The sequence below is a fragment of the Acipenser ruthenus genome, chromosome 1 (assembly GCF_902713425.1).
Source record: "Acipenser ruthenus chromosome 1, fAciRut3.2 maternal haplotype, whole genome shotgun sequence".
Classification (NCBI taxonomy): Eukaryota; Metazoa; Chordata; class Actinopteri; order Acipenseriformes; family Acipenseridae; genus Acipenser; species Acipenser ruthenus.
Genome location: NC_081189.1, coordinates 27,113,610 through 27,140,225, shown reverse-complemented (window position 1 = coordinate 27,140,225; position 26,616 = coordinate 27,113,610). Strand labels below are relative to the sequence as shown.

The 26,616-nt window shown below is 36.2% G+C and overlaps 1 protein-coding gene across 4 annotated transcripts in view; it reads right to left on the bottom strand.

The window, feature by feature from the left end:
* LOC117409376 (peptidyl-glycine alpha-amidating monooxygenase B) overlaps positions 1–26,616 on the bottom strand; it is a 96,592-nt gene that overhangs the window by 1,617 nt on the left and 68,359 nt on the right. For 3 of the 4 annotated variants that reach the window (XM_059022860.1, XM_059022877.1, XM_059022869.1), the window contains 9 exons: positions 20,621–20,750; positions 15,316–15,432; positions 13,060–13,132; positions 12,172–12,382; positions 11,020–11,223; positions 10,779–10,897; positions 9,406–9,505; positions 5,812–5,865; positions 361–576 (listed from right to left, as the gene is read on the bottom strand). In XM_059022860.1, the coding sequence (XP_058878843.1) occupies positions 361–576; positions 5,812–5,865; positions 9,406–9,505; positions 10,779–10,897; positions 11,020–11,223; positions 12,172–12,382; positions 13,060–13,132; positions 15,316–15,432; positions 20,621–20,750 (1,224 nt within the window). The remainder of the gene's footprint in view (positions 1–360; positions 577–5,811; positions 5,866–9,405; positions 9,506–10,778; positions 10,898–11,019; positions 11,224–12,171; positions 12,383–13,059; positions 13,133–15,315; positions 15,433–20,620; positions 20,751–26,616) is intronic. The other variant, XM_059022873.1, reaches the window with a different exon arrangement.

Genomic DNA, 26,616 nt, shown 5'->3' with positions numbered 1-26,616 from the left:
AATAAAAATCCTGTACCACTAACCAAGTGCATGTTGGACCAGAATATACTCGTACCTCTCTTTTGTACTCATTCCTTTAAATCAGGACTGGACAATAGTACAACCTTGTCTTGCATTTCACAATCCTAACCACAGGCTTAAACAGTTACTGAACACTCTGTATTGTTTATGAGAAACCCATTACTTTAGATTTGCTGTATCCCTTGTTGTACATCCGAGCAAAATATTTTCAACAGAATTCAGTTCTTTGCATTGCTTCTTCATCAATTTCCAATTTCTTTATACACTTTTTAAAAAGCACCTTACATTTCTATTTTAAAACACAAATATTTTAAAATTTAAAAAGAAACAGTAAACTACCTCCATACATCCTAGTTTTTCTCCATCGTATGAAAGCAGCAATGGATATTAGAACAACAAGAGGAATTAGCAGCAGGGTGGTGATAATAGCTGGTGAAACTCCCGGAGTGGCCGGCTTCACAAGGTTTTTTTTCTTCACTTCTTGGGGGATTTCATTTGGTAATTCTTGTGCTTTGGGTTGGGGTTTTAGTTTTGCTTGAATAATGGTTTCTGTTTCTTAAAAGAAAAGAACAAACCAAATTAGTACATTTTTCAAGCACGAACAGGTTCTCTTGGTATCAAAAACAAATGATCAAACAAACAATTTCAGCACAAAGAAACCAATGACTTTCTGTGTAAAACAGACGTACTGAGCAGACAAAACCAATTTAAAGCAAATACCCTGCATCATAGATTCTAAAGTAATCCATAAAAAAAAAAAAACAATTAAGATGCATACATGTTTTCCTATCCTATCTTGCAGTTTTGAACAGTGTGTTCTCTTCAAAATGGACCAATTTGTTTACAAGCAACTGCACATAAATCCTCTGTGTGGAGTGAACATTTTAACTAGAAGGGAAAGTTCTAGATATGCTACGTTATAAGAGGGCGCTGCACCACCAATTGTGTGGGTGTTGTCGGAGGTAGTCTTGACATATCCCTTTTGTGCTATAAATCATTAGAACCTTTTGTATGGCAGGTCTCAGTTGCTAGGGTGAGCAGTTCTTTAATGGACCCAGATTCAGTTACAATGAGTCTGCCCACTGATGATGTGCAAGAGCAAAAAGGTTGGGAGCCAAGTGGATATGAAAAATAGTGAATTCTTGCCCACACCTGTATTTTGGATGGAGGGCGTGCCTCCTAAATTTACCCTCTGTGAACAACATGAAATGTGTCAGGGAAAAAGTTACAGAACCAGGACTATTGTTCATGGTACAGAGCTGACTCTGAGCAGAGCAGTTGAAAACAATCATTTTTTAATGTGTGGATGTGATAAGTGCAGAGGTGAATCACCACCGACCAGGTCCAAACCCTGCCCTGCCTGGAGTCACTTAGTCAGACACTGCCGAATCCCATTTGAATGTAATAGTCCTGAAGGGATGTCATTTTCACACTTGAATGTGGGCCCACGAGATGTGAAAATAATTTAATGTGTGGGTTGTGACAGTGGTCATCCAGTGACATGGGCAAGCTAGAATGTGAGGAGGGTGTTCCTGCCAAACGTGTACAAGTGTCTTGCAGGTATCAAATGGTGACCCTGGTTGCCCACACCTGCAATGTAAAGCACTGGATGAAAAGGCCTGTCGTAGTGTTCGCAGAACCAGTCCGAGCGTAGCCTGGTGCAGAGTTCAAATCTTGTAGGGAACGTGCTGATTTCTTAGACATGAATTGGATGATTTAAACTAACATGTATTGATTGAAATAATATGACATACTCTTTGTCAATAATTATATTAATACTGTATGTACTCTTTTCAAATAGATCATACCCAGTAGAAAATATTGTAGGTAGCTTTTGTGTGCAGCCTGTGAAGGAGCCTGCAGAGAGAGGTCGGGCTGACCTGCTCTTGGCAGGCTCTTATCAGATGAAGGCAACTGTTTGACTTAAATGCCAGACCTTGTTAGCACATTCTAATTTGATGAGAAAAGGTAGCCAACTTTCTGGACAGAGTTGCTGTGCTGAGCTAAAAAGGAAGAACATAGTCCAAGCAAATATATACCATATATATTTTACTGGTGTAGATGTTTAAAGTAAGAGAAGAATAAAAGTCTTATAATGGGGAAACTATAAAGACTTAGAAAACCAGTATACAGTTTAAACTAGTTCAAGAACATACCAACACTCAAGTCTCTTATTTAATAAAAGAAGTAAACTCAATTTAAAGACCGTCTTTAATCTAAAAGCAAGTATTCTAAAGTAATGGAAACAGAATACTCGAATCAACAATTTAGTCTATATTTTGCTGCTATATTTCGTAAGAGTTAAACAAATGTATAGTTTAAATGGATTAACAGTCATGTATCTTATTTGAAATAAGTATTAAGTCTTGATCTAAAATGGAGTCCCTGAGTTAAAAGTACATATTCTAAAAAGACTGAAAAAATACAGCTATTAGAATGTTGTATTTGAAAAAAAGCAAGACTATACAATAATAATGGTAGCCTGTATTTATATGTAAATAACTGGACTTTCCACTAAAAGCTTAAAAGACTTCATAACAGATGGAGTAAGATAATATTACAATTTCTAGGAGCAACTGTTATACTGAAGTAACTGAATTAGAAATACATCTTATAATGCCATTTAAAGTTAAACTGTTGAAAGAACATATTTACATTATAACAAATGCCTGGCATTGACAATGTTGTGAACAAACTGTTAAAACACATTTGGAGATGATGTTCATTTAATTTAATCAATTTAAGAATTAGTTCAGTTTATGTTTCCAACTAAACAAAAAGTCTTTTAGACATTCCAATATCAAATTAAACTAAATAATATAAATGTTTTATTTATATAAATGTTTTACTGCAATAAAAAACAGGAACTGTTAGGTTTGAATATAAGACAATAAAGTGTAAACTGTATTTAATAATTTTAGTACACAGTAGACTTACTAAAAATAATTAAATTAATAGCCTTGACTCTACCTGCTTGCTAGACCTGGACAGTTCTTTTTGGCAGTCGAAGCGAGATTTACTGGTTGTCAGCAGTTTTGAATCCAAGGCCTTTCTATAATGAGCAAAATTAACTCTCTTCATTATATCATAGAAATTAATGAAAACCTGGCAGCCGAAGCGAGCATTTAATTTAAATTAGAAAAGTTGTCTACAGTATCAGTTCTTATCAGGCAGGTAGCGACTTTAATTGGGATAATGTTTGAGAGCCAAAAAATGACTTCATGCTGTGAATTTGGAGAAGCGCTTACTGTGGAGTTTCATATTAATTAAAACACTAATTTTGGCAAGTATAAAGGGTATCTGGGTTGAAACAGAGGTCAGGCTTAATCCAAGAATGGCACAGTTAAACACACGACTATTATATTTAACATGTTCACTATAGCTTACATTTAAATGGAAATAACTGAAATGACCACTGCTTACTGGTTTTTATTCAAAGGCTTGTGATAAACCCCCTACAGTCTTTGTCCAATACTTTGTTAACACACCTGTATATGAAAGTAAACTAATTTGAAAAGTTGACAAATATGCTGCTCAGAGGGAGTATATTGTAGACCCAGGTTAATATCATCACACAGAAAGTTGATGTTATATATAAAACAGCATCTCTTTTAATACACATAAACTTGTATCGTATTGTATTGTATTGTAGCAAGGATCCTGTGACCTTTGGTTCACCTCACGTCTTAGAAAAAGGAGGGGTTAAAAAAGAGAACAGGAGATTGTGTTCCAATATTTTGGAAAGGAGTTATATCCAATTACTTTTGAAGGTTGTTATGTAACTCCAATTAGTTTTAAAAACAGTTGACCGGATCCTTCTAGAATATATCATTAACTCAACGATAAGAACAGTCAAGGCACATTGATGATCAGATTTAATTGCGACTCCTGATGTATTCAATGTAGGGAAAATCCTATATAAGCCCACAGCAAGACCCCATTTGATACCATTGATCTTGATCTTGCAAGCTGACGTGGTCCATTCTCTGATGGTCTCGGAAAAACTGATTACTGATTGGTCTAAGTCAGACATCTCTGCCTTTTGAAGACAGTTCTTATTTTTCATATATCTTACACTACACTTCCATATACTGGAAGGTAAGCATATATTTGAATTTATATCTCTTTAATATTGGATGCATTACTATAAGGTATGTGCTAAATTAAGTGTTAGTTTTAAGAGAGCGATATATTGAATGTTATAGGATATACTGTAGCTGTGGGCGCTTTAGCTTTTTGCATGATCAGCCTGAAGGCTAAATATATAATAACCATATCTGTATTACTGTATTGAAATACTAATGCTGTTAAACCGGTAAAAGCACTGGATCGCCCAGATTGCTTATTACTTGGGATTTACGGTGGTCTGCGCAACCAACTAATCCAATTTTTAAAGCATTTAATAAACTGAAAGGGCACTACTACTGCTCTGATTCATTAAAACCTTCGTTAAATTAAATGAGTGTGATATTCTTTTTTTTTTAAATTTAGTCATTGCCAATGGTTTTTACCCCGGTTTTCTACCCAATTTGGAATGCCCAATTATTGTTATTATCCCGGTTCACCGCTGCAACCCCCCGGTGACACGGGAAATGGGAGGCTGAAACACGCGTCCTCCGAAATGTGTTCTTGCTAATCCGTCATTTTTCGCACTGCAGATCCACAACGAAGCCACCAGACCTATAGTGCTGGAGGACCAACACAGATCTGAATGGCTCCACTGCAGACCCGCAGGCACCCTATCAGCCACAGGGGTCACTGGTGTGCGGTGAACAGTGGATTCCACTGCCGACCTAATCCCTCCCTACCCGGGCGGTGCTCGGTCAATTGTGCACCGCCCCCTAGGAACCCCCGGTCATGGTCGGCAGTGACACAGCCTGGATTCAAACCTGCGATCTTCCAGGCTATATGGCGCATCCTGCACTCCACGCGGAGCCCCTTTACTGGATGCGCCACTCGGGAGCCCCCCTCTGTGTGCTATTGCAGTACTAATATGTAATTGTAAATATAACTTCTTGTAATTCTTACTTATTGCATCCTAGCTCATAGGAATGGAGTTTCCTATCTTTAATGAACAGGATCATCCTCGTCACCAATGTAAGAAAAAACAAAGTTAATATAAAGATGGTAATAGCAAGGTTTTTTTTCGTTGTTGTTTCTTTGAGCTGTAAGTAGGATTAGACATGTTTTCGTTTTGCACCCATTTCAAAATCAGAACCCTTACGGAGACCCATATTTGGGTCGCAACCGCCCCTTTGGGAAACGTTGGTCTATACTATAAAAGCCAATGCAACAATACAAAAGGCTGGTAACAACTAGGGTCTAAGTTCAGCATTACATTTGTTCTTGGAACCAAACACATCCCAAAAAATAAAAGGACCACCTTTACTCTCCTAGTATCCCACAATCCGCTGCATAAGAAAGGGCTAACTGATCCTTATCGGGTTTCCAAAATAATACTCAAACAAACCCTTGAGATCAACATTTAAGACAGTGTGCAAACTAAAGCTATCCCATCAACATTGTCTCGGGGGAACAATGTACACTGACCCTGCTTGTTTTGCCTCTCTAAACCTGCAGGATCGCCCATAGCCAATGTGATGCTCAATGTGGAATCTGCAGCAAAGACCAATGACTTCGCACAGCCAGGACACGAACTGCTGCTCCCCTGACTATAACTCAAGCCGCACACCATGCAGGCATGCCTTTACCAGGTGATCCACTTGGGGACCCAGAAGCATTAGTTATTGACTGCATTTTATGTTCTTATACAATAAAACAAAAACATACCTTCTATTTCGTGAACTTCTATCCCATCCTTTTTTACTGAGCGATGTTCAGCTTCTGAAATATAAATATGGAGCACATATATTAAATTAAAAAAAAGATAAAAAAACAGTTGGGCCTTTTCATTTAAAAATATATTTAACTTCAGAGCACCCAGAAGAAAGATTTTTTTTGTACCTTAATCTTTATGTTTTATCCAGATTAGTTTTAGAGCAACACATTTGCCCTCAGTTTGCCCCCAGGATACATTTACCAGGATAAGTCTTAAAAGACAAAATCAATAGCTAATCTCAAGCTATACTGTGTTTTTTTTAAATTTATTTTTAAAAGATTAAAAAAAATGGGCAACATCTTAAAATAAAACTAGATAGTTATGTATGACTTCATTTTCCTATAAACTCTAGTCACGAATTCTGGAGACATTGTTCATATTTGCTATTCTTGTCTCAAAATGATTAACAACCCTAGACAAATTCACTTAAACAAATCAAAATCATTGCATCAATTACTTTTATTTACAATATCTAACCTAGGGAACTCAGATGGCATTTCTCATCATTTAGAGTGTTCTATGATTTACAGTTTCATATTGTAACCAACCTCCTATGCTGTATGCAAAATGATGCACGTTAACAATGCTTCAGGATATTTGAGTAAACCCACTTTTGGGTAGAATGACATGTATTTGAATGGGCATGTCAGACAATCTCCTTTAAAAAAAAAAACAAAGTCACCTTAAAATCAGACCGGGTTACATAAAACATGTGATAGGAGGGCCTGCAGCAACATAGTCTTATGAGTTTTTCACACAGCACACTCTCCTCTTTTCCACATCTGTTGGAGATGTGTGCTGCTGACATTCATCTATTTTCCTTGTGGCTGGAGTCCCAAAGTACAGTATAATGTCCTAATTGAGGGAGGTGATGGAATGACTAGACTTTGGGAAGTGATTACATTGGTAATACAATAGGCTATATGGTATTGAATGTACTATATCATTTTTCATTCCGTAAAACAGCTCTGGAATTGTGGAGAAATTGCACACATTACAGAAAATGATATTGCCAGCTGCTTTAATAAAATAATAGAAAGGTGCAAGCAGTTATCTCTGCAAGCGATGCAAGACTAGGTTACATAAAAATGTCAGTATAAGAGAGGATTTTTAGTGATCATTGACATATTACAATACATAATTTCCCAGACTGCTTTTCAAACCGCACACATGTAACGGTTTGTAGGAGTTTATTATAAGAGGGATAACAGCCTGAAGACAAGATGTGCAATCACACAAACAAACAAATGATTGACAGGTCCATCCTTTTTTTTTTTTTTAGCACCACCTTGAGTTGTCAATTCCACTTCAAGTTTTTCTACATAAACTGTCAGGGAGGTTTCTTCTGCCAACAGTAGAATACATCACATTGTCTTTCCTAAATAATTAAGGATTATAGATCAGCCTATTTATGACCTCTACAGCACAATGACATTAAAAATGATCCTGCAAAATTTTAAACACAATTCCAGATATACTTAACCTAATTTTATAAAACTCTTAGTAAATCACTATGAGATCTAGGCCTACTTGATGTGTCTTCAGAATATAATGCTGAATCTCAAATTGGGTAAATTAATAAATGGATAGCACCTGCAGACTTTAAGCCTTTCTGTCATTCCCTGAATACATTTGGTTTTAAATTGGCATTGACACCACAAGAAACACTGAGCTCATAACCCTTTGTCAGTGGCAAGAATGGAGCTCACAGGGAGGGAGGAAAGGAATGCAAATGCACCTCTCGTACATACATGTGGTTAGCTTGTAATTTAAAGCAAAAAGAGCAACACAAAACTGGCTTATATTATTATTTCAACTGTTCTGTATCGAATAAATGTTGTTTTGAAGTGCAAAGTATTTTTTTTTTTTAAAGCAGCTTCATTCTTCATCAAAAAAGTACACAAACAGAACTTGCATACATTAAAAAAGAAAGATAGGCTCCATCTCTCAAAACATAAAAAAGAATGCCAAATGAGGCACATGGGGGCAGCAGTGTGGAGTAGTGGTTAGGGCTCTGGACTCTTGACCAGAGGGTCGTGGGTTCAATCCCCGGTGGGGACACTGCTGCTGTACCCTTGAGCAAGGTACTTTACCTAGATTGCTCCAGTAAAAAAAACAACTGTATAAATGGGTAATTGTATGTAAAAATAATGTGATATCTTGTAACAATTGTAAGTCGCCCTGGATAAGGGCGTCAGCTAAGAAATAAATAATAATAATAATTTACTCTGAATTGCCTGTCGTCTCTCACAGGCATCAATTTTACAAATCAACAGAGGCTGTTTTTTTTTGTTTTGTTTTTTTTCCCCAAACTGGCGGAATAAAATTAGATTTTTTCAATAACTAACTGTATGAGGAAAAAAGCAGGTTACTGTACATAATGTAGTAATCAAATACAGTACTGGAAAATGATGTATTATACATGCACACAGACTCATTCTAAAATAGTAAATTGACTACACAGGATTAAATTAATCTGTAGGGCTAAATCAATACTTTTAGAACCCAGATTTCCTGCAACTCTCAGCACTCTTTTCTGCAAGTAAACAGGAGCTGCGTGTGGTAGCCTGTACAGTAAAAGTAATACTTTTTTGCTCCCTGAAGACAGATTTTTCTCCAATACTTACAGCATCAGGTAATAAGCATGGTACTGTAAAGCATGCAGTGCTGGGAACTAATGTATTATACACACTGTATTATGCACAGGTTTTATAAAAAAAGACTATTGGTTAAATACCTATGTAGGGACAAATCAATAACTTCCCTTCCGCTCTCCCACAAGAACCAACAATCTAGTACGCAGGGGGCAGCAGTGTGGAGTAGTGGTTAGGGCTCTGGACTCTTGACCGGAGGGTCGTGGGTTCGATCCCAGGTGGGGGACACTGCTGCTGTACCCTTGAGCAAGGTACTTTACCTAGATTGCTCCAGTAAAATCCCAACTGTATGAATGGGTAATTGTATGTAAAAAATAATGTGATATCTGTATAATGTGAAATAATGTATAATGTGATATCTTGTAACAATTTTAAGTCACTCTGGATAAGGGTGTCTGCTAAGAAATAATAATAATAATAATAATAATAATAATAATAATAATAATATGTGAAAAAAAAGAAAAAAAGTGTAACCCTCGGATAGCTGAAAAGGGGTGCAAATGCCCCAGAAATGTACCATGTGCACTTTGAAGAAGGATTACTCCAGTTTGCTTTAATTTCTTCCTTTCTCTAATAGCATTTAGTATCTTGCATGTAACAAACAGTATCCAAATCATTTTAAAATAAAGTTTAGCCCAAACAAAAGTCGCATCTTCGGGTAATATCTGCTATAATCGATTCTGTATTTTCACTGGCTGTGGCTTATGCCGTATTAAATCAAGCCTCTAATAAATTTTGACAGTACTACTCCATATGGAACCTTTCACAGGTTTAGTCACATTTCTCACTTTTTGTAAATTGGTTTCACATCTAACACATTTAAGGTTAAATACATTTCAGATTAACAGATCAAGAGAAATAATTAAATGGAGCAAAATCTAAAACTCTTACTTTCTGAAGAGACGAATTTCAATACTGTGTCAGTGGTTGCGTCTCCAACATAAACGGTTCCATCTGTGGTAACAACAATGTCATGCGGCATTCGGAAGTCCTAGGAATAAACATACATTTTAAAGTACTAGTTTAATATCCTATTAAGTTTGTTCTCTATCGTTATATACCATGCTTACTAACTGTTAGAGCAGTCCCTTTTCAACCTGCTTCTAAAAGCTGAATTTCTGAAGTGATTTGTGGTTTGCTGATGTTTTGATTAGAACATGTCCCTTTGCTAACTACAGTTGAGGGGTCAGGAATTAGTTGGACACACATAGTGGTCTTTTCTACAACAAATTCACTTCAGAAATTCAGCTTCTAGGAATGTATTTCGAAGCAGACCCTGCGGCTAAAAAAGGATATTACTTAGGGGCCATCCAAGAATTTTTGAAAGTGTACAAAGTGTGTGCTTTTCCATCATTAGGAGTGCAATGTGTGTGGTTTTTGAGATTATATATATATATATATATATATATATATATATATATATATATATATATATATATATATATATATAAAAAAATGAAATTTTTATATAAGCTTGAAATATTCACATGCCATCATGCAAAAGTACTATAGCCACCAGATTTTTTGTCATGTTTCCTTTTCAGCATTGTTTAGCAATAGCAATGTATATCATGGGCAATCATTTGGAATGGCAAATGGTACAGCAAGACATTATTTGTACAGATGGCAGTGCGAGGTCTTCAAAACATTGCTGGAATCTCACGCAGTACATCGTACCATACAAAAAAGCTTCTGCTGAACACTAGAAAAATATCTAGGTAAATTTGGCCTGTCCCGCGATATTACTCAGTTTCATTGCAAAATCGGGTTAGAAAACAGGACATACTTCTTTAAAGTTTCTAAAAAGTTCCCTTGAAAAAGAGAATGCTGTGTACGCTTTCTGTATTTGATGATCATTATGGACGACCCCTTAGTAATACAGGTGAATATACAGTAATACATATACAAATAGGATAACAAAATGACGGACCCATCCTTCCCTGTTAAACTAATTATTTGAAGAAACCATTTTAGCTGGTAATATCATCTGAGGTATATTTCCAACTTCTTGAAAAACTGTTTCTGTGATTTTTATTTTTATGATGACAACACACAACCTTTACCCATATACCCATTGTTTACGGAATTTTGGCATAGCACCCTTATCCAGCTAGCTGAATATGCAGAGCAGAGCAAACAAGTCAAACTGTGACACCAAAAAAACACTGCAGATAAATGCATGACACATAGATACATGTCACGCTATTTCCCAGTAAACATCCATCATTTAAAAAGTATTTAAAATAGCAATTTCTTATTTTTACCTGCGAGTCTGGGCTAAAGGTATCTAAAATTTCACCACTTGAGTAATTCATCATAAATCCTTGTAAAGGAGCTAGCTGACCATATATTGACTCTCCATTTACTGTATACATTAAGCCACCTGAAACAAACAAAAAAAAGCATTTAAAACAAAAGGTATGAAGCTTTAAAAACAAACCTAGTGAATTTAAAAGATCACATTTATTAATAATTTAATGGATTATACGCATGAGTCATGCATACCATGCTCAGGTACATAAGAGACAGCAAAGACTTCTCCTCCAAATTCATTGTGCTTAATCTCCTTGACAAATTCTCCAGATTCTGCGATGAAACACTGAATTCGACCATTTTCTCTGTCAGCCACACAGAGCTCTCTTCGGTCCGGCACAAAAGCTAAACTGTGAGGAACATTAAATTGGATTGGCCTGTGCATGTGTGCAGATCCTGCAAAATGAACAAAGAATCAATAATAATGAATTAGGTGGTAGATTGGGTTAATGTACAAGTCTTTTTCATGGGTTCCAATCCTGTTTAGGGCCAAGATTGGGTTGGCAACTTGGCATGGGGACAACTGCTCCCTTACCCCCTATAGTGTGTTATTCCAAGACAAGCCTGAGCCATGCACACAAGGCAATGAAGGCAAGCTCATTGTCTTTGGTTTTTTTTTTATTCATGCTCTATGAATGCATGAAAGATGTTTGCCAAAGGAGCATCAAATGATGTGTCCAATATCTTCTAGAAAAAAATTGATCTGTTAATACACTAGCTAAAGTAAAGCCCCTTTCACACTGACACTTCTACCCGGGTCCAGATCTGGGTTCTGGCTACCTGGGTCACAATCCCGCATGGTGTGAAACCACGTACCTGGGTCGTATTCGGCTCCCAGCGACCCACCTCAGGATGTGGACTGACACACTTTGACCCGGGCTGAATGAGACAAAATGCATGATGGCCGACGAAATAACAAACAGCCACGCCTGCGTGAAGGTTTCACTTCCGCAAGGAACGTTTTTGTTTATTCTGTTTAGCCATATTTTTGTTGCTTGAGACACACCATGAGCCAGATTGCAGCAGGCATGAAGAAACATTTACTCTAGTCAACATTTGGGCCGACGGTTCAATTCAGAGAAGCTTGGATGGAAGCGTCCGTAACAAGCTGTTTCCGGGGCATTGATACTCGTATTGTTTACTTGCATCTGTCACCCATGTCAACCCTGCTTTATCAAATACAGTGTGAAATCACGTAGCCGGCACGCATGACACCGGGTCCTGACCCGGGTAGGTTCCGACTCGGGTAGAGTATGCCAGTGTGAAAGGGGCTTTAGGAGTGCCGTTCATGACAAATAACCTAAAATGTACTCCATTAGATACAGTTTAGTAATATTTCAATACCTGCTCCCCACTGCATTATGTACTTCCCCTCTGGTGAGAACTTCATGATTCTGGAATTGCAGTAGCCATCTGATACATAGAAGTTGCCAGAAACAGGATCCACGGCCACATCTGTAGGTTGGCAAAAATGACGTGTGTCACTTCCAGGTTGGAAGGCTTGTCCTAAGACCAACAGGGGTTTTTCTTCCCTGTTTTTACCCAGTTTAAACACCTAAAGGGAAATGAAAAGGAATAAATGATATTTAAATTTTCATTTAATAAAAGAAAGTTGCAAAAAACTAGGCGAGGTCTAGATACCCAACATAACCTGCTCCCTGTGATGTACTTTTAAAAACCACATGATCAAAGCAGTTGAACATGGACATGAGGAATCGTTATCATTGTTAGCTTTAGTCTGAACTTAAATGAGGGGGAAAAAAAAAAAAAAAAAAAAAAAAATAATAATAATGAAAAAAAAAAAAAATCACAGAATGTTACAGGTTGCACATGAAACAGGAGAAAAAATATTTGATAATGATGCATTCCTTGAAGGCACATTTGGTAAGAACACTAATGGCTGGTTTCACAGACCAAGACTTGCATTCAGTTTGGACTGCTCTATGTTATCTGGGGTAATATAGTCCAAGATTAGTGCCAATTGTGTAAAACCAGCCGCAAGAGATCTAACTTCAATCAAGTCGGTAGCTATGCATATAGTTACCATTCCATGTTTGTTATGCATTGTGTTATTTCTGCAGACTTAAATAGACAATTATATAATCCTTTTTAGTGATATCAACAAAATACACTACCAGTCAGTTAAGAAACTTTAACCTGTCAGTCACTAGTAGCTAATATAGCTAAAATGTTTTTGGCCAGCAGAATAAGGATTGAGAATCATTTATTTACCTGATGAAGTGCCACATCAGTGACCCAGTAGTTATCATTTGTGTCTGTGCTTATACCATGAGGCATGTAGAAACTTAAAAAAACAAAACAAAAAAACAATAATTAATACAATATATATATATATATATATATATATATATATATATATATATATATATACACACAGTGCCTTGCGAAAGTATTCGGCCCCCTTGAACTTTGCGACCTTTTGCCACATTTCAGGCTTCAAACATAAAGATATGAAACTGTAATTTTTTGTGAAGAATCAACAACAAGTGGGACACAATCATGAAGTGGAACGAAATTTATTGGATATTTCAAACTTTTTTGACAAATAAAAAACTGAAAATTGGGCGTGCAAAATTATTCAGCCCCCTTAAATTAATACTTTGTAGCGCCACCTTTTGCTGTGATTACAGCTGTAAGTCGCTTGGGGTATGTCTCTATCAGTTTTGCACATCGAGAGACTGAAATTTTTGCCCATTCCTCCTTGCAAAACAGCTCGAGCTCAGTGAGGTTGGATGGAGAGCATTTGTGAACAGCAGTTTTCAGTTCTTTACACAGATTCTCGATTGGATTCAGGTCTGGACTTTGACTTGGCCATTCTAACACCTGGATATGTTTATTTGTGAACCATTCCATTGTAGATTTTGCTTTATGTTTTGGATCATTGTCTTGTTGGAAGACAAATCTCCGTCCCAGTCTCAGGTCTTTTGCAGACTCCATCAGGTTTTCTTCCAGAATGGTCCTGTATTTGGCTCCATCCATCTTCCCATCAATTTTAACCATCTTCCCTGTCCCTGCTGAAGAAAAGCAGGCCCAAACCATGATGCTGCCACCACCATGTTTGACAGTGGGGATGGTGTGTTCAGGGTGATGAGCTGTGTTGCTTTTACGCCAAACATAACGTTTTGCATTGTTGCCAAAAAGTTCGATTTTGGTTTCATCTGACCAGAGCACCTTCTTCCACATGTTTGGTGTGTCTCCCAGGTGGCTTGTGGCAAACTGTAAACGACACTTTTTATGGATATCTTTAAGAAATGGCTTTCTTCTTGCCACTCTTCCATAAAGGCCAGATTTGTGCAGTATACGACTGATTGTTGTCCTATGGACAGAGTCTCCCACCTCAGCTGTAGATCTCTGCAGTTCATCCAGAGTGATCATGGGCCTCTTGGCTGCATCTCTGATCAGTCTTCTCCTTGTATGAGCTGAAAGTTTAGAGGGACGGCCAGGTCTTGGTAGATTTGCAGTGGTCTGATACTCCTTCCATTTCAATATTATCGCTTGCACAGTGCTCCTTGGGATGTTTAAAGCTTGGGAAATCTTTTTGTATCCGGCTTTAAACTTCTCCACAACAGTATCTCGGACCTGCCTGGTGTGTTCCTTGTTCTTCATGATGCTCTCTGCGCTTTAAACGGACCTCTGAGACTATCACAGTGCAGGTGCATTTATACGGAGACTTGATTACACACAGGTGGATTCTATTTATCATCATTAGTCATTTAGGTCAACATTGGATCATTCAGAGATCCTCACTGAACTTCTGGAGAGAGTTTGCTGCACTGAAAGTAAAGGGGCTGAATAATTTTGCACGCCCAATTTTTCAGTTTTTTATTTGTTAAAAAAGTTTGAAATATCCAATAAATTTCGTTCCACTTCATGATTGTGTCCCACTTGTTGTTGATTCTTCACAAAAAATTACAGTTTCATATCTTTATGTTTGAAGCCTGAAATGTGGCAAAAGGTCGCAAAGTTCAAGGGGGCCGAATACTTTCGCAAGGCACTGTATATATATAACAAAATTCTAATTCAGACTGTACATTTAGATATTTGATTTTGTTTTTCATATTTGAAATGTTTTTTTCATAAGCAAGATGATTTACAGAGTTACATATAGCATACAGAGTATACATGAATAGCTTTGTGTAACAAATGTCCATACAAAGCTAAATCAAATTGAGGCAAGTGGTTCCCAAGTTATATCCAAAAGTAGATCTAAAGATCTAAATACCATCGTTATTGAAATAAGACCCCTCTTTGACATTAAATGGATACAGTTGGAATTGTTTTGTTCTGATGCAAATGTTTATGCATACCTGAGTAAAAATGAAATCGACAGGTCTGCCCTTCCAGACTAAAGACGTTTCTTTAGTTTTTACTCAGATTTTATGATTCAGTGTTAACGTTATGAATGATATCTGCACACAACAATCTCTTTAAAATATGACTATTACAACGGTACATAGAAAAACGTACAGATTTCTTCCTGAAGAACCCAGGACCTTTCCTTTAACTGGGTTCACCAATAGGATTGTAGATTGCTGAATAGGACCAGATCCTTGCTGCTGGTAGATGCGCTGGTTGTCAAATGAACTGAAACAAAAAGATCCTCAATTACTGTACAGGTACAAAAAAAACAAAATACACAGCATGCTGCACTAGCTATAAATACATGGTTAATGTGCTTTACATTTCTTACGTTCTTTGCTGTGGTTTGTAATTAGGCTTGCTACTATTCCATTTTAATTTTTTGCCAAATCGAAGATTAATATTGATGTTTATTTTAGAAAGAATTTACTGTTCTTTTTCAATCTTTATTTTTCAATTCAAGAAGGGAATGTGTGAAATCGACCTTTTTATGCCATTGAGAAACGTCTCATTTAGCGAAATCCCTTCATCATACTCAACATGCAACAAAACCGTGGTTACCAACATGCTAATTGAAATAACATTTGGTCACAGCAGAGCTATACCTTTTAAAGATAAAGATCCAACACAAATCAAAAAATAGGCTCAAATAAAATGTAGAAAACGCAGCATATAAAAGTGTATTACACAGACTTTTATAGCATAAATTTATGAGTAAAAATAATATGCACAGAACAAAACATTAGATAGTTGAACAGAACTAACTTGCATTTATTATTCGGAGTCTGAGCTCCACCCCTCTCCCCCTTCAGCACAGCTCGACTCACTGGTAGGCAAGGCAGACGGGCCCACTTCGAGGGTATTGTGCACAATACTCATTAAGTGTTTTCCTCTTGCACCCCATTTTCAAATCAAACTAGTGACTGTCACCGTATCCCTATAGCAACAGCTTACCTACACCGTAACCCGCTAATTTCAAAGTAGGCGCTTTGAATGACAGGCGCTATAGCTGGCAAATGAAAGTGCACAGGGTGCAGGTCTTGATAATTGACAGCCATTTAAAATGAACAAGAACATTCTAGCGCTGTTTCAGTTAATGCGATCTGTCAGAACAGGATGAAATGACTGACAGTGAAACTACAGTAGCCTAGCCATTCACAGCAACCCCTAACTATTCACAGCGGAACGGAGACAGGACAGACAGCAAGTACAAAAACTACACAAACTAGAGATGATTTTGAAATGATTATTTTTGGTAAGAAAATAAAAAATAGCGAGTGGTTTTACCAACGTTTATCCTATGTATTTATTTCAGTCGAATTTAGGAATTCAATGTTTAACGAGCTTTACCAGTTAAAATTGGAAAGTAGCAAGCCTATTTATAATGTATTATGCATAGTAGAGTGGAAGTGACTCTGACAAGATTCACAGACAGGTGAACAGATACACCTCACATTATACTATTAAGAACTCGTATTACAATTTTTACTTTTTTTTTTTTTTTTTTTGCTCACCACAGCTGGAATGGATAGCTTTGAAATGACTGATCCAATAACACGGCTCTAAATGAACTCAGCCCCCAGGCACACAGCTCATCAAATGAGTGTTATTCCAGGAGCACTGTTACTCATCATTAACACTTTCCCATGCTGTAACTGAATTAGTCAGTTTAATTTAGATGCAGTGACACTGTCATACATTATTATTACCATAAGCTTGGTCTGTGTGGTCAGCAAATCATACAAATGATTAATTATGAAGAAAAAAAAAATACTTACACTGAAACTACATGGTCATACATACCTGTATCAAATTACTGGCTTAATTACAATGCTTTAGATTTTAAGGTAAGCCTAATTTTTAATTGTGATATAAAATATAAAACTGGCATTTACATAATTATTTTGAGCAACAATAAAATCAAATTAAATGGAAAGTATAGTGGCGGCGGACTGTAGCAATGGTCCACTGTCAGTACTGGAGCGTGACTGAAATCCTAAGTTTCATACAGTCACAGACCAAAGTATTGGCACCCTATGCTTATTATACTACAATTCAAGGTAACAGATTAAGTAAGCTTTAATGCAAAATACACAGTTTCTAGTATTTTAACAAATAATCTTTATCAAAAAACACACAAACCTTTTTCCATTAAAGTATTTATTCATGACAGACAGTACCGGCACCCCTGCTTTAGTATTTTGCGTGTCCACCTTTTGCTTTTGTTATTCCTTTCAGACATATATGATTATTCTTAACCAGTACAGTATGTTGCATCTTGTTGGTGAAATCTGGGCTCATTCTGTCTTACATATTTCCTTCAGTATAGACAGATTGGAAATAATGCATGGCAACAGATTTTTTTTTTTTTTTTTTTGATCAGTCCAAAAGCATTGCTAATCAGATTGGGATCTGGTGATTGCTAAGGCCATTCCAGAACTTTTACCTTTGTTTTCAAGAATGCTAGAGTTAACTTAGCCATATACTTTGGGTTGTTGTCACGTTAGAAGTTGCCAATCAGCCTACTAGGAGCTGGTATCCTTGTACTTTCTAGAATGTTTTGATACATGGCTGCATTTATTCAATCTTTAGAATCACATATCTCCAGTCCCTGAACTTCTAAAACACCCCCATAGCATGATCAAACCACCTCCATATTTAACTGTAGGTACAAGGTTTTCTTCATTGAAGACTTTCCCCTTTTTTCCCCCAAACATACTGGTCCATTTTTGGGGAAAGGTTATATTTTAGTCTCATCGGACTTGAGAATTTTGTTGAAGAATGCCTCAGATTCCTTGGCATATAAGATTTTGTTTTTTTTAATTTTCTTTAAAACATGACTTGCAGCAAGGTCTACATGCATATAATTATTTTGTGTTCAGGTGCCTTTGTACAGTTCTTTCGTGCATCATTATGCCTGATGTTTCTAAATACTTCTTTAAGTCCTTGGATTTTTTTGTTTGTTGTTTGGACGATTCTCTGCTGTACTAGTAATTTTCTTTGGGTGGTGTGACAGGGACAGAATGATTCTTGGTGATAAATCTCCCTCTCGACCTGTGAGGGCGCTGTGTAAAAGGAACAGAGTGCCCTGGACTGGATGGCCAGACAATTCATTCCCAGGGTTAGGCGGAAATCAGCCATCTAGAAAGGGGGCGGAGCTACGGTACATTAAATCATCAACCCGGAAGGGAAATTATGTGGCAGTCGCGGACTGGAGGAGCGGTTGCAATCGTTAACCAAGGGGTCATGATTGAAGGTATATAAGGGGACGTAGTTCCTTTGTTCTGTTTAACACTAAACCGGAAGGAGACACGTATTGTAATCGCAAGTGTTTTGTTTGTCGTGTCTAAAAACTGTTTGTTTGTTGTTATTAGACAGCTAATACGATCCGGAGCTGTCGCTAAAGGCCAGCACCAAACCCGGACAACTGTATTTGCACCACGTGCACTAGAGCACTCAATATGGACTTGTGATCATGTTTGTGTTACGTGTGGGTGTTTAAATATCGGGACTATTATTTCGGGGCCAACCCGTGGATTAAACTGAGCAATATGCAACCCTTTGTGTATTGTCTGTTATTATTATTTACTGTTTTGTCATCAGACTTTGGATTACAAAAATAAACCTCCATTTCAAGTACTTTGTTGTCTGTCATTGTCTTGAGCACTGCATCACCTGTACACCTGCGCAATGCAACCACTTTGCCACAGATGTCCACTTCTTTCAAGCGTTTTAGTTACATTTTTCTGTGATGCTTCCTGATTATTGCTGTGATTGTCCATTTTAATATTTCATATTTCTTTGATACTGCTCTGTAGCTATTTCCTTTGTCACAGTCTGCTACAAGTGCTTTTCTCAAACATGAATCCAACTCCTTTGTCTTGACCATCATCTGCTTTGTTGCCAAAACATTTTTCTTCAATAGATGTTGGAAATAATTACCACTTTTCTGGCTATTGGCTTTATAATGCACCTCAATTACTGAGCAATGGTTTTTAAGCAATGAATATATATTATATTATATTATATTATATTATATTATATTATATATATATATATATATAAATATATTTAATTCGTTCTATTACATTTTTACAGTCTTTTAATGTAAAGGTGCCAATACTTGTCATAAACAATTATTTGAAATTACTTATTCTTTTTTTATATAAAGATTGTCTTAAACTACTAGATATTTTGCATTTTGGTCTTTGCCATTAATTAGTGGCTATTCACTAAATGCTTGTATTTAATGTATGTTCTTGAATTATCTTATATTAAGTATAGGGTGCCAATACTTTTGTCTGCGACTGTAAATTACAGCTTTGTAGGGATTGCTTTCCAATGCTGACATTGGGCAGTAAAATTTGACCAATATCTGGAGATAGTAACTATCCAATGAAAAAGGCTTTATCCAAGGTCCTGCACGTGACGGGCCATTGTCCAAAGCAGTCAACTGTATTATTTTTATTGACTTTGGATACCATGCTGTCACTGAACACACTGGTGAAGACACAATATCCAATGTCAGCACTGGATGGCTAAATGTCCACAAAGACAATAATAAACACATTCCAGGCTTGGGATCGATGCTGGCTTGTGGTGTCCCTCCCCCACCCCCCAAACATTGTCTCTTAAGAGTTTGTTAGACTATTTGCAAACTCGTGTCACTTGCAGTGTGTCCTATATACACCAGTAAAAGCTAAAACTAGAAATGCTGGAGTCCTTGAGTCATATAAGCTAGATGGGGAAGCCAGGAAATATATAGCTATAGCAATGAAATATTGAATACAGAGTAATAGCCAGGGGACATTGCTTCATGACCTTCAAATTTAAAATATTTTCTTCTACAAAAAAATACACTCCAAAATGAATGGTGTAGAAGAAAACAAAACCCATGCAAATTTTCAGTGCATAATTGAATAGAAAGTTATTGTTAATTAAATCATGTGATCTCACAATGGACATAAATATGCAGAAACTGTGCAATTGCTAATATAGTAATAGTAGTTACTGTGTTTTAAAACGTAATAGAGAAAGGCTAAAGCTATACACACACAATTAATGTCATTTGAAGGGCATAAACATATTTATACATTTAAAAAAGTAACTACCTTTGTTAAGTTTCTTACCTTCCACAAATCTAAATTATGTTATGTTGCAATTGTTAATACATTTTATCACTTGTCTTTGGACAATTGCTAATTATAATATTAACAGACTACAATCACAAAAGTAGTCTGGGTTTGTTACAAATATAGAACCTTGCCAACTTAAGAAAGACATCCTGTCTGTGTTTTGTATTGAAGTTTTCCAGGAAAAACACCAATACAGAACACAAAGAATATCAAATGCCCTATTTTCAAATACACTGTAAAACAAACCTACAAGATACAGTAACAGGTCACCTACTTACTTTACACCCCACTTGTGGTCTCCCCGGTGGAAAATAACTAGGTTATTATTAGAATCAAGAGCCAATCCAGAAACCTGCCCAAGCTGGAGATCTGCCCCGGGCCAGTTTGTCATTTCCTCCAAATGATAACCTACAACAAAAAAACAAACATAAAAAAAACCACACACACACACACACACACACACACACACACACACACACACACACACACACACACATTCCAAATAAAAACGTGCATCTGAACAACAAAAAAGCATTTTTTTTTTTTTTTTTATTGTGTGCGAAAAAATGCAAACAAAATAGAGGCACAACAAAACACAGGTTTGTATCAAAAGGATTTTGATCGCTGACCTATTGTCTCTGTGTTTTTTTTATTGTATTTAGTAAGGTTAATAAAAGAGGTTAATAAATCACCGCTGGGGAAGACGCCAGCAGGGTTAATATAGAATACATTTTCAGATCGGCTGCCATTTAGATCATATAGCCTACAGTAAACTGACCCCATTGCTCCCAAAACGTCAACTCTGTATTGTAATACAACACAGCTATAGTACAGTAGATAACCATCAAAAGTAAGGGATAATATTACTTTATAGTAAAATGCAACCAAAAATCAAACATGATGTCTTCTTAACTCTTAAATGTACAGTGTGCATCAGAATGAGACATAACCAAAGTGCAATGATACAAACATTAGGTTACGACCCTATGGTGTATCGTTCTTGAGTCTCTCTGTATACACTTTTTTATAGTCATTTTTTTATTTTCTTTGTTAAGGACAAATTAATTAATGTTAATGTGTATGAATAAAATTCAGTAAAATGTGAACTTCAGAAAAAGATACATCATCCACAAATGATATTGAAATGTATTTTTGTTTACGACTGTCAGTCACCCTGGATAAGGGCGTCTGCTAAGAAATAAACAACAACAATAATAATAATAATAATAATAATAATAATAATAATAATAATAATAATAATAATAATAATAATAATAATAATATAAAAAGAGCACAGTGGACACCCTGTTAAAACAAGTAGGTCACATACAATACCTCCCCCAAAAATCAAACCTTATTAATGAAATGTTTTACAATACTGTAAAAAGCTGGTTTATCATACACTATACTAAAACAATTGATCTAAATGTAACTCATGTACTGTAAAGGGTTAATTTAGTCAATTGAAGTACATTTCTATAGACCTTTTGGTCTTCGCCACTTAAGTACGATCGGGGATTGGTTTATGTGCTCAAATGCTTTCATTAATAAAAAATAAAAAAAACATTTGTAAAGCAACTCAACAATATGATTTACAGCATGTGGCACTGATTATTGTAATGTAATGTCCATGTAACTTTCAGATTCTGACGGTGTTGTAAAGAACAATATGCAGAATGAGAGAATCATAGGAAACAGCTCCATGTAGTGTCAAATCTGAAGACAATGCATGTGGTTATGTAGACCAATCAGAGACCAGAAGTCACCTCCAGTAGATCTCTATGCTAGTCAATATTCATTAGATCCCCACTAAAATCTGAAAATTCCATTCCATTGTTTAGAAGATAGTGTTACCATGAGAAAAACCTCCGCCATCCAGCCATATTGGATAGGATGTCAAGGTCAAAGTCAGCTACTCTCCCCCGATGGTGTGTGTTACACCTAGAAATGTTTGTTAATGCAAGAAATGGTCACTGATATATCAAGATTTCATTATGCAGCGGTGGCCCCACCGGAAGCCTAATTATATTATAGACAAAGACAAGAATTTCGGTCCAATTATGACAGGTAATGACTGATCCAACCCAAAATCTTATATCCCTCCATGTTTGGGACACCACTATTCTGTTATTAAAATATTTTCATTTAAAACCGTTGGAGAAAATCAGGACACAATTTATTAGCCCTTACACAATCCAAAAAATCATTGCTGAAGAAACGGATGATGATTATAAATAAACCTGTTCCTCTAAAGTTACTATTCCAGTTCAGCACTTCTAGGGTACTGGTGATATTAATACTTGTCACACTGGGTCTCAAAATGGTTTCATCTCATCTTGAGTCTTCCAGTAACACACTGTGTCTCAAAATGGTTTCATCTCATCTTGAGTCTTCCAGTATCAGATCTATATAATTTAAAACAATACCTGTGAGATTTGTTAGACCTTGCTGTTGTTTCCTATGGTCCTGTTACACCCAAGATAGATTTCAGTACTTTTAGACTGCATGGTGTCCGTTTACATTTGGGCCTCAATCCCGGCATTAACATAATATTTTCTTCCGGTTAGGTGGTAGCAAGTGCACCAAGCAAATGATGTGGATTCACCGATTTATTTATTTCCCCCCAAGTCAGCTGCTCAGTCTGCCTCTGACTGATGTCTGCAGAAGCAGAACAACCTGCTACACTACACCGCCTGCTCCACATGTAAACCTCAATGCTGTTGCATCTGCACTTGCAGACACTACTACCATTTGATTGTATATACATTTTTCACCAGTAGAAACTAACCATTACAACTTTCATTACAGTGATCAGTATGATGAAAAACTTCATGACCATGACACATTGTATTTCAACATGATGTACAAAATAGTATAGAATAAGAATTGGCAATGACATGTTTATATCACAGTTTGATAAGCGATTCTCCAGATGATACAAACATTTAACTGTAACACACTGACACCTCCATATATCCCCACAATGTGATATTCTCAAAAACATATAATGTTGTGACCAAATTTAATGACAACTGGATAAGTGGTTCACCAGATATATGGACAACTTGTCATTCATTATTATAGGAAATACTCCTCCACTGTTAAGGTGGCAGTATTTGAATGTTACTTCTGTTGAGTTGAGCATGTATATATTGCTCCCACAAGTCTTCTTTCCAGATGAACTTTGACTTATTACATTTTTTAGAGGTCTGAAAATCTACAAAAAGATTGCAGATATCCTTGCAGGAGACGGGTCTCTCCGATATCAGAAAACTACTGCAGTACATCCTGCTCTGTATCCTTACTTTAGTTAACACCCTTGCAAACTAAATTCACTGATTACTTTAGATTACTATAGAATTAACTTCAATATTCCAATTCATCTCACTATTCAAAAAATTATTCTCAAAAAATGGCCTACTATAGTGATGTGTGTATTAAAAAAATCGGCAACAAAAGACACGACTGTCCAAGTACATAAACAGCAACGTGACTGACTGCCGAGAAAAGACGAACAAAAACGTCCCTGCCCGAATACACTGGCCGACCTCGATCACTGGCAGTTTTCAAAGAAGCAGCATCAGCTTCCTGAGGGATTCGAAGAGAAGCTTTTACAATTTCAACATTTCATTATTAGGCTCCATTCTAACAAACAGTACAAGCTTGGACAGATCGGAAATGCTGATCAGACCCCCATATTTTTTGACATGCCAAACAATACCACAGTTCACAAAAAGGGATAAAAACAGGTGCGTCATCACAAATGGAAATGAGAAGCAGCACATAACTGTAATGCTCTGTGTGACAGCAGATGGACGCAAACTGCCTCCCTATCTTTGTAAATGCATCTTTATTTGAGGTTTCATTTTTTCCTCAAATTTAGGGTGGGAAATTTGGGCTGTGTCTTAAATTCAAAGGAATATGGTAGTAACCCCCTATTGTTAGCATAAAATACATGTTCAATAAAAAAGCTAAAAACAAATGATAAAGACAACACTCCTCTGCTATACTACTAGCATGTGTGTTGGCTAGGGATTAAATTGCCCACTGAAAGCACAACAGACCATGAAAATGTACTGGCTAGTTTTACAGACCCTGAGTAATGCTAATCTTGGACTACCTAATGTTAATTCAGTTAAAGTAGTCCAAGACTAGTGGTAATCAAGGTCTGTGAAATCAGCTGTACACATTTAGTTATAATACACACATAGTTTTAATGCAGATCTTTTAGTGGCCTATTTGCTCACTCAAATGTCTGAGCCTTTCCCTACACTGTTTTATTTGCTTCTCAGTAACATTCAATCACATAACTTTTGAAGGAAAATGTCTTCCTCATGAATTATTTATCTTTGGAGGTGAAGATGTGTAAAGAATAATCAAGCTGCAGCACAAAGGCAGTTCAACACTCAAGCCCACACATGCACATCTGTCAGGTATAGCTAGCATTTTTAATAACAGGACCTCTACATTAGCAAACAAGACTAAACATAATCAATACCACATAGACCACAGCACAATTGCAAACAAGTGTAATGTCATTATGGCTGGCTGTCATGGAAACCTGAAGGAATGACTCATAACATTCTTTTTATACCAGCCAATCTAGAGAACCTGTATAGTTTCAAATTAGATAGCACAACATAACAAGAATACATATTATAAACTCATCATAGAAGCTTTTAACCTCAGCAACCAGTGACACAGGGGATAAAACACTGGAGGTATTTATAGTTTTTTAATGGCATGACAACGACTTGTTATTGTTTATATTCAAATCCATGATTTATTCTTAAATGATGCAATGGTGTTCTATATATTGTGACATCATTTTTACTTCTATCTTTAAATCTGTATTAATTCTAATTAACATTAGTTTATATATTATTATCATGCAATGCTGGCTCTGAGGATTAGCCTTGATTTGGCCTCCCCGGCGCATCAGCATGCACAACTTTTGAATGAATTTTGTTTATTTTTTTTATTTAAATGTTATATATTTATTGAAGTTAATTAGTTCATTGAGTCCCGCTGGCATAATCGTGTTCAGTCTATTTATCCATTTACTTTCTTTTATTCTTCTATAAGTCACATTGTCTAATTTTAGCTGTTCTAATACTACAAACTTAAGATCATTTATGTCATGTCCTTGACTGGTGAAGTGCTGTACTATTTTTTCATTAATTTTCTTATTTCTAATTAATGAAAGGTGGTTCTGAATTCTTTTATATAAAAAGTTGTTCCAGTCTCTCCAACATATTTCATTTCATTACATTTTTCACAGGCTATTCCATAAACAACATTGCTATTTTTACAGTAGGTATTAGTTTTTAATGGATATGTGTTCTTATGTTTAATTATATTTTTACTTCTGTCCATGTATTTACACACTTTACATGTACTATTGCAAGTATCTGTAGAGCCTATACTATCAATTATTATTTTATGTGTACTGTGAACTAAAATATCACCTAAATTAGCTTCTCTTTTGAATGCTACAACTGGGGCCTTAAGAAATACTTTTCTAACTAAATATTAATTAATCACAAGCTTTCGAGACCTCAAGCTCTCTTCTTCAGGTGAAAGTAGGAAAGAGAGATTGATGTTTACATTCAAAGATGGCATCAGAACTTTAACAAAAATAACCCATTTTGAATCACTACAATTCTAATGTAAGAAAAAAAGCTGTATAAAGTGGGTTACTTTTGTTAAAGTTCTGATGCCACCTTTGAATGTAAACGTCAATCTCTCTTTCCTACTGAAGAGACCTTGAGGTCTCGAAAGCTTGCGATTAACTATTATTTAGTTAGTCCAATAAAAGATATCACATCTCCTTCTCTTTGTCTATCATCTCTGGACTAACACGGCTACCATTTCATCTATCAAACTATCTTAGAAATATTATGCAAAAGTTTAGAGTAACTAATGGGACTCTGACCTTTTTATCTCTATTTTTATAATCTAGTAGATCATCTCTTTTGAGTTTATCCACTTTTCTTAACTCTGTCTCTATAAATCATTCTTTGTATGCTCTTTTTTTAATACATTTCTTTGTTTTACATAGTCACTTTCTTTTGAGCATATTCTTCGTATTCTTATTCCTAGACCCTTTGGGATTGCCCTTTTAGTGTGTATTGGATGTGCAGAGGACATGTGCAAATACTGGTGCATGTCAGTAGGTTTACAAAAGTGGTCAGTCTCAATTGAGCCTTCAAGTTTTACCATGGTATCTAAAAATTCTATTTCTTTTCTTATCCATCGAAGGTCCACCTTAATA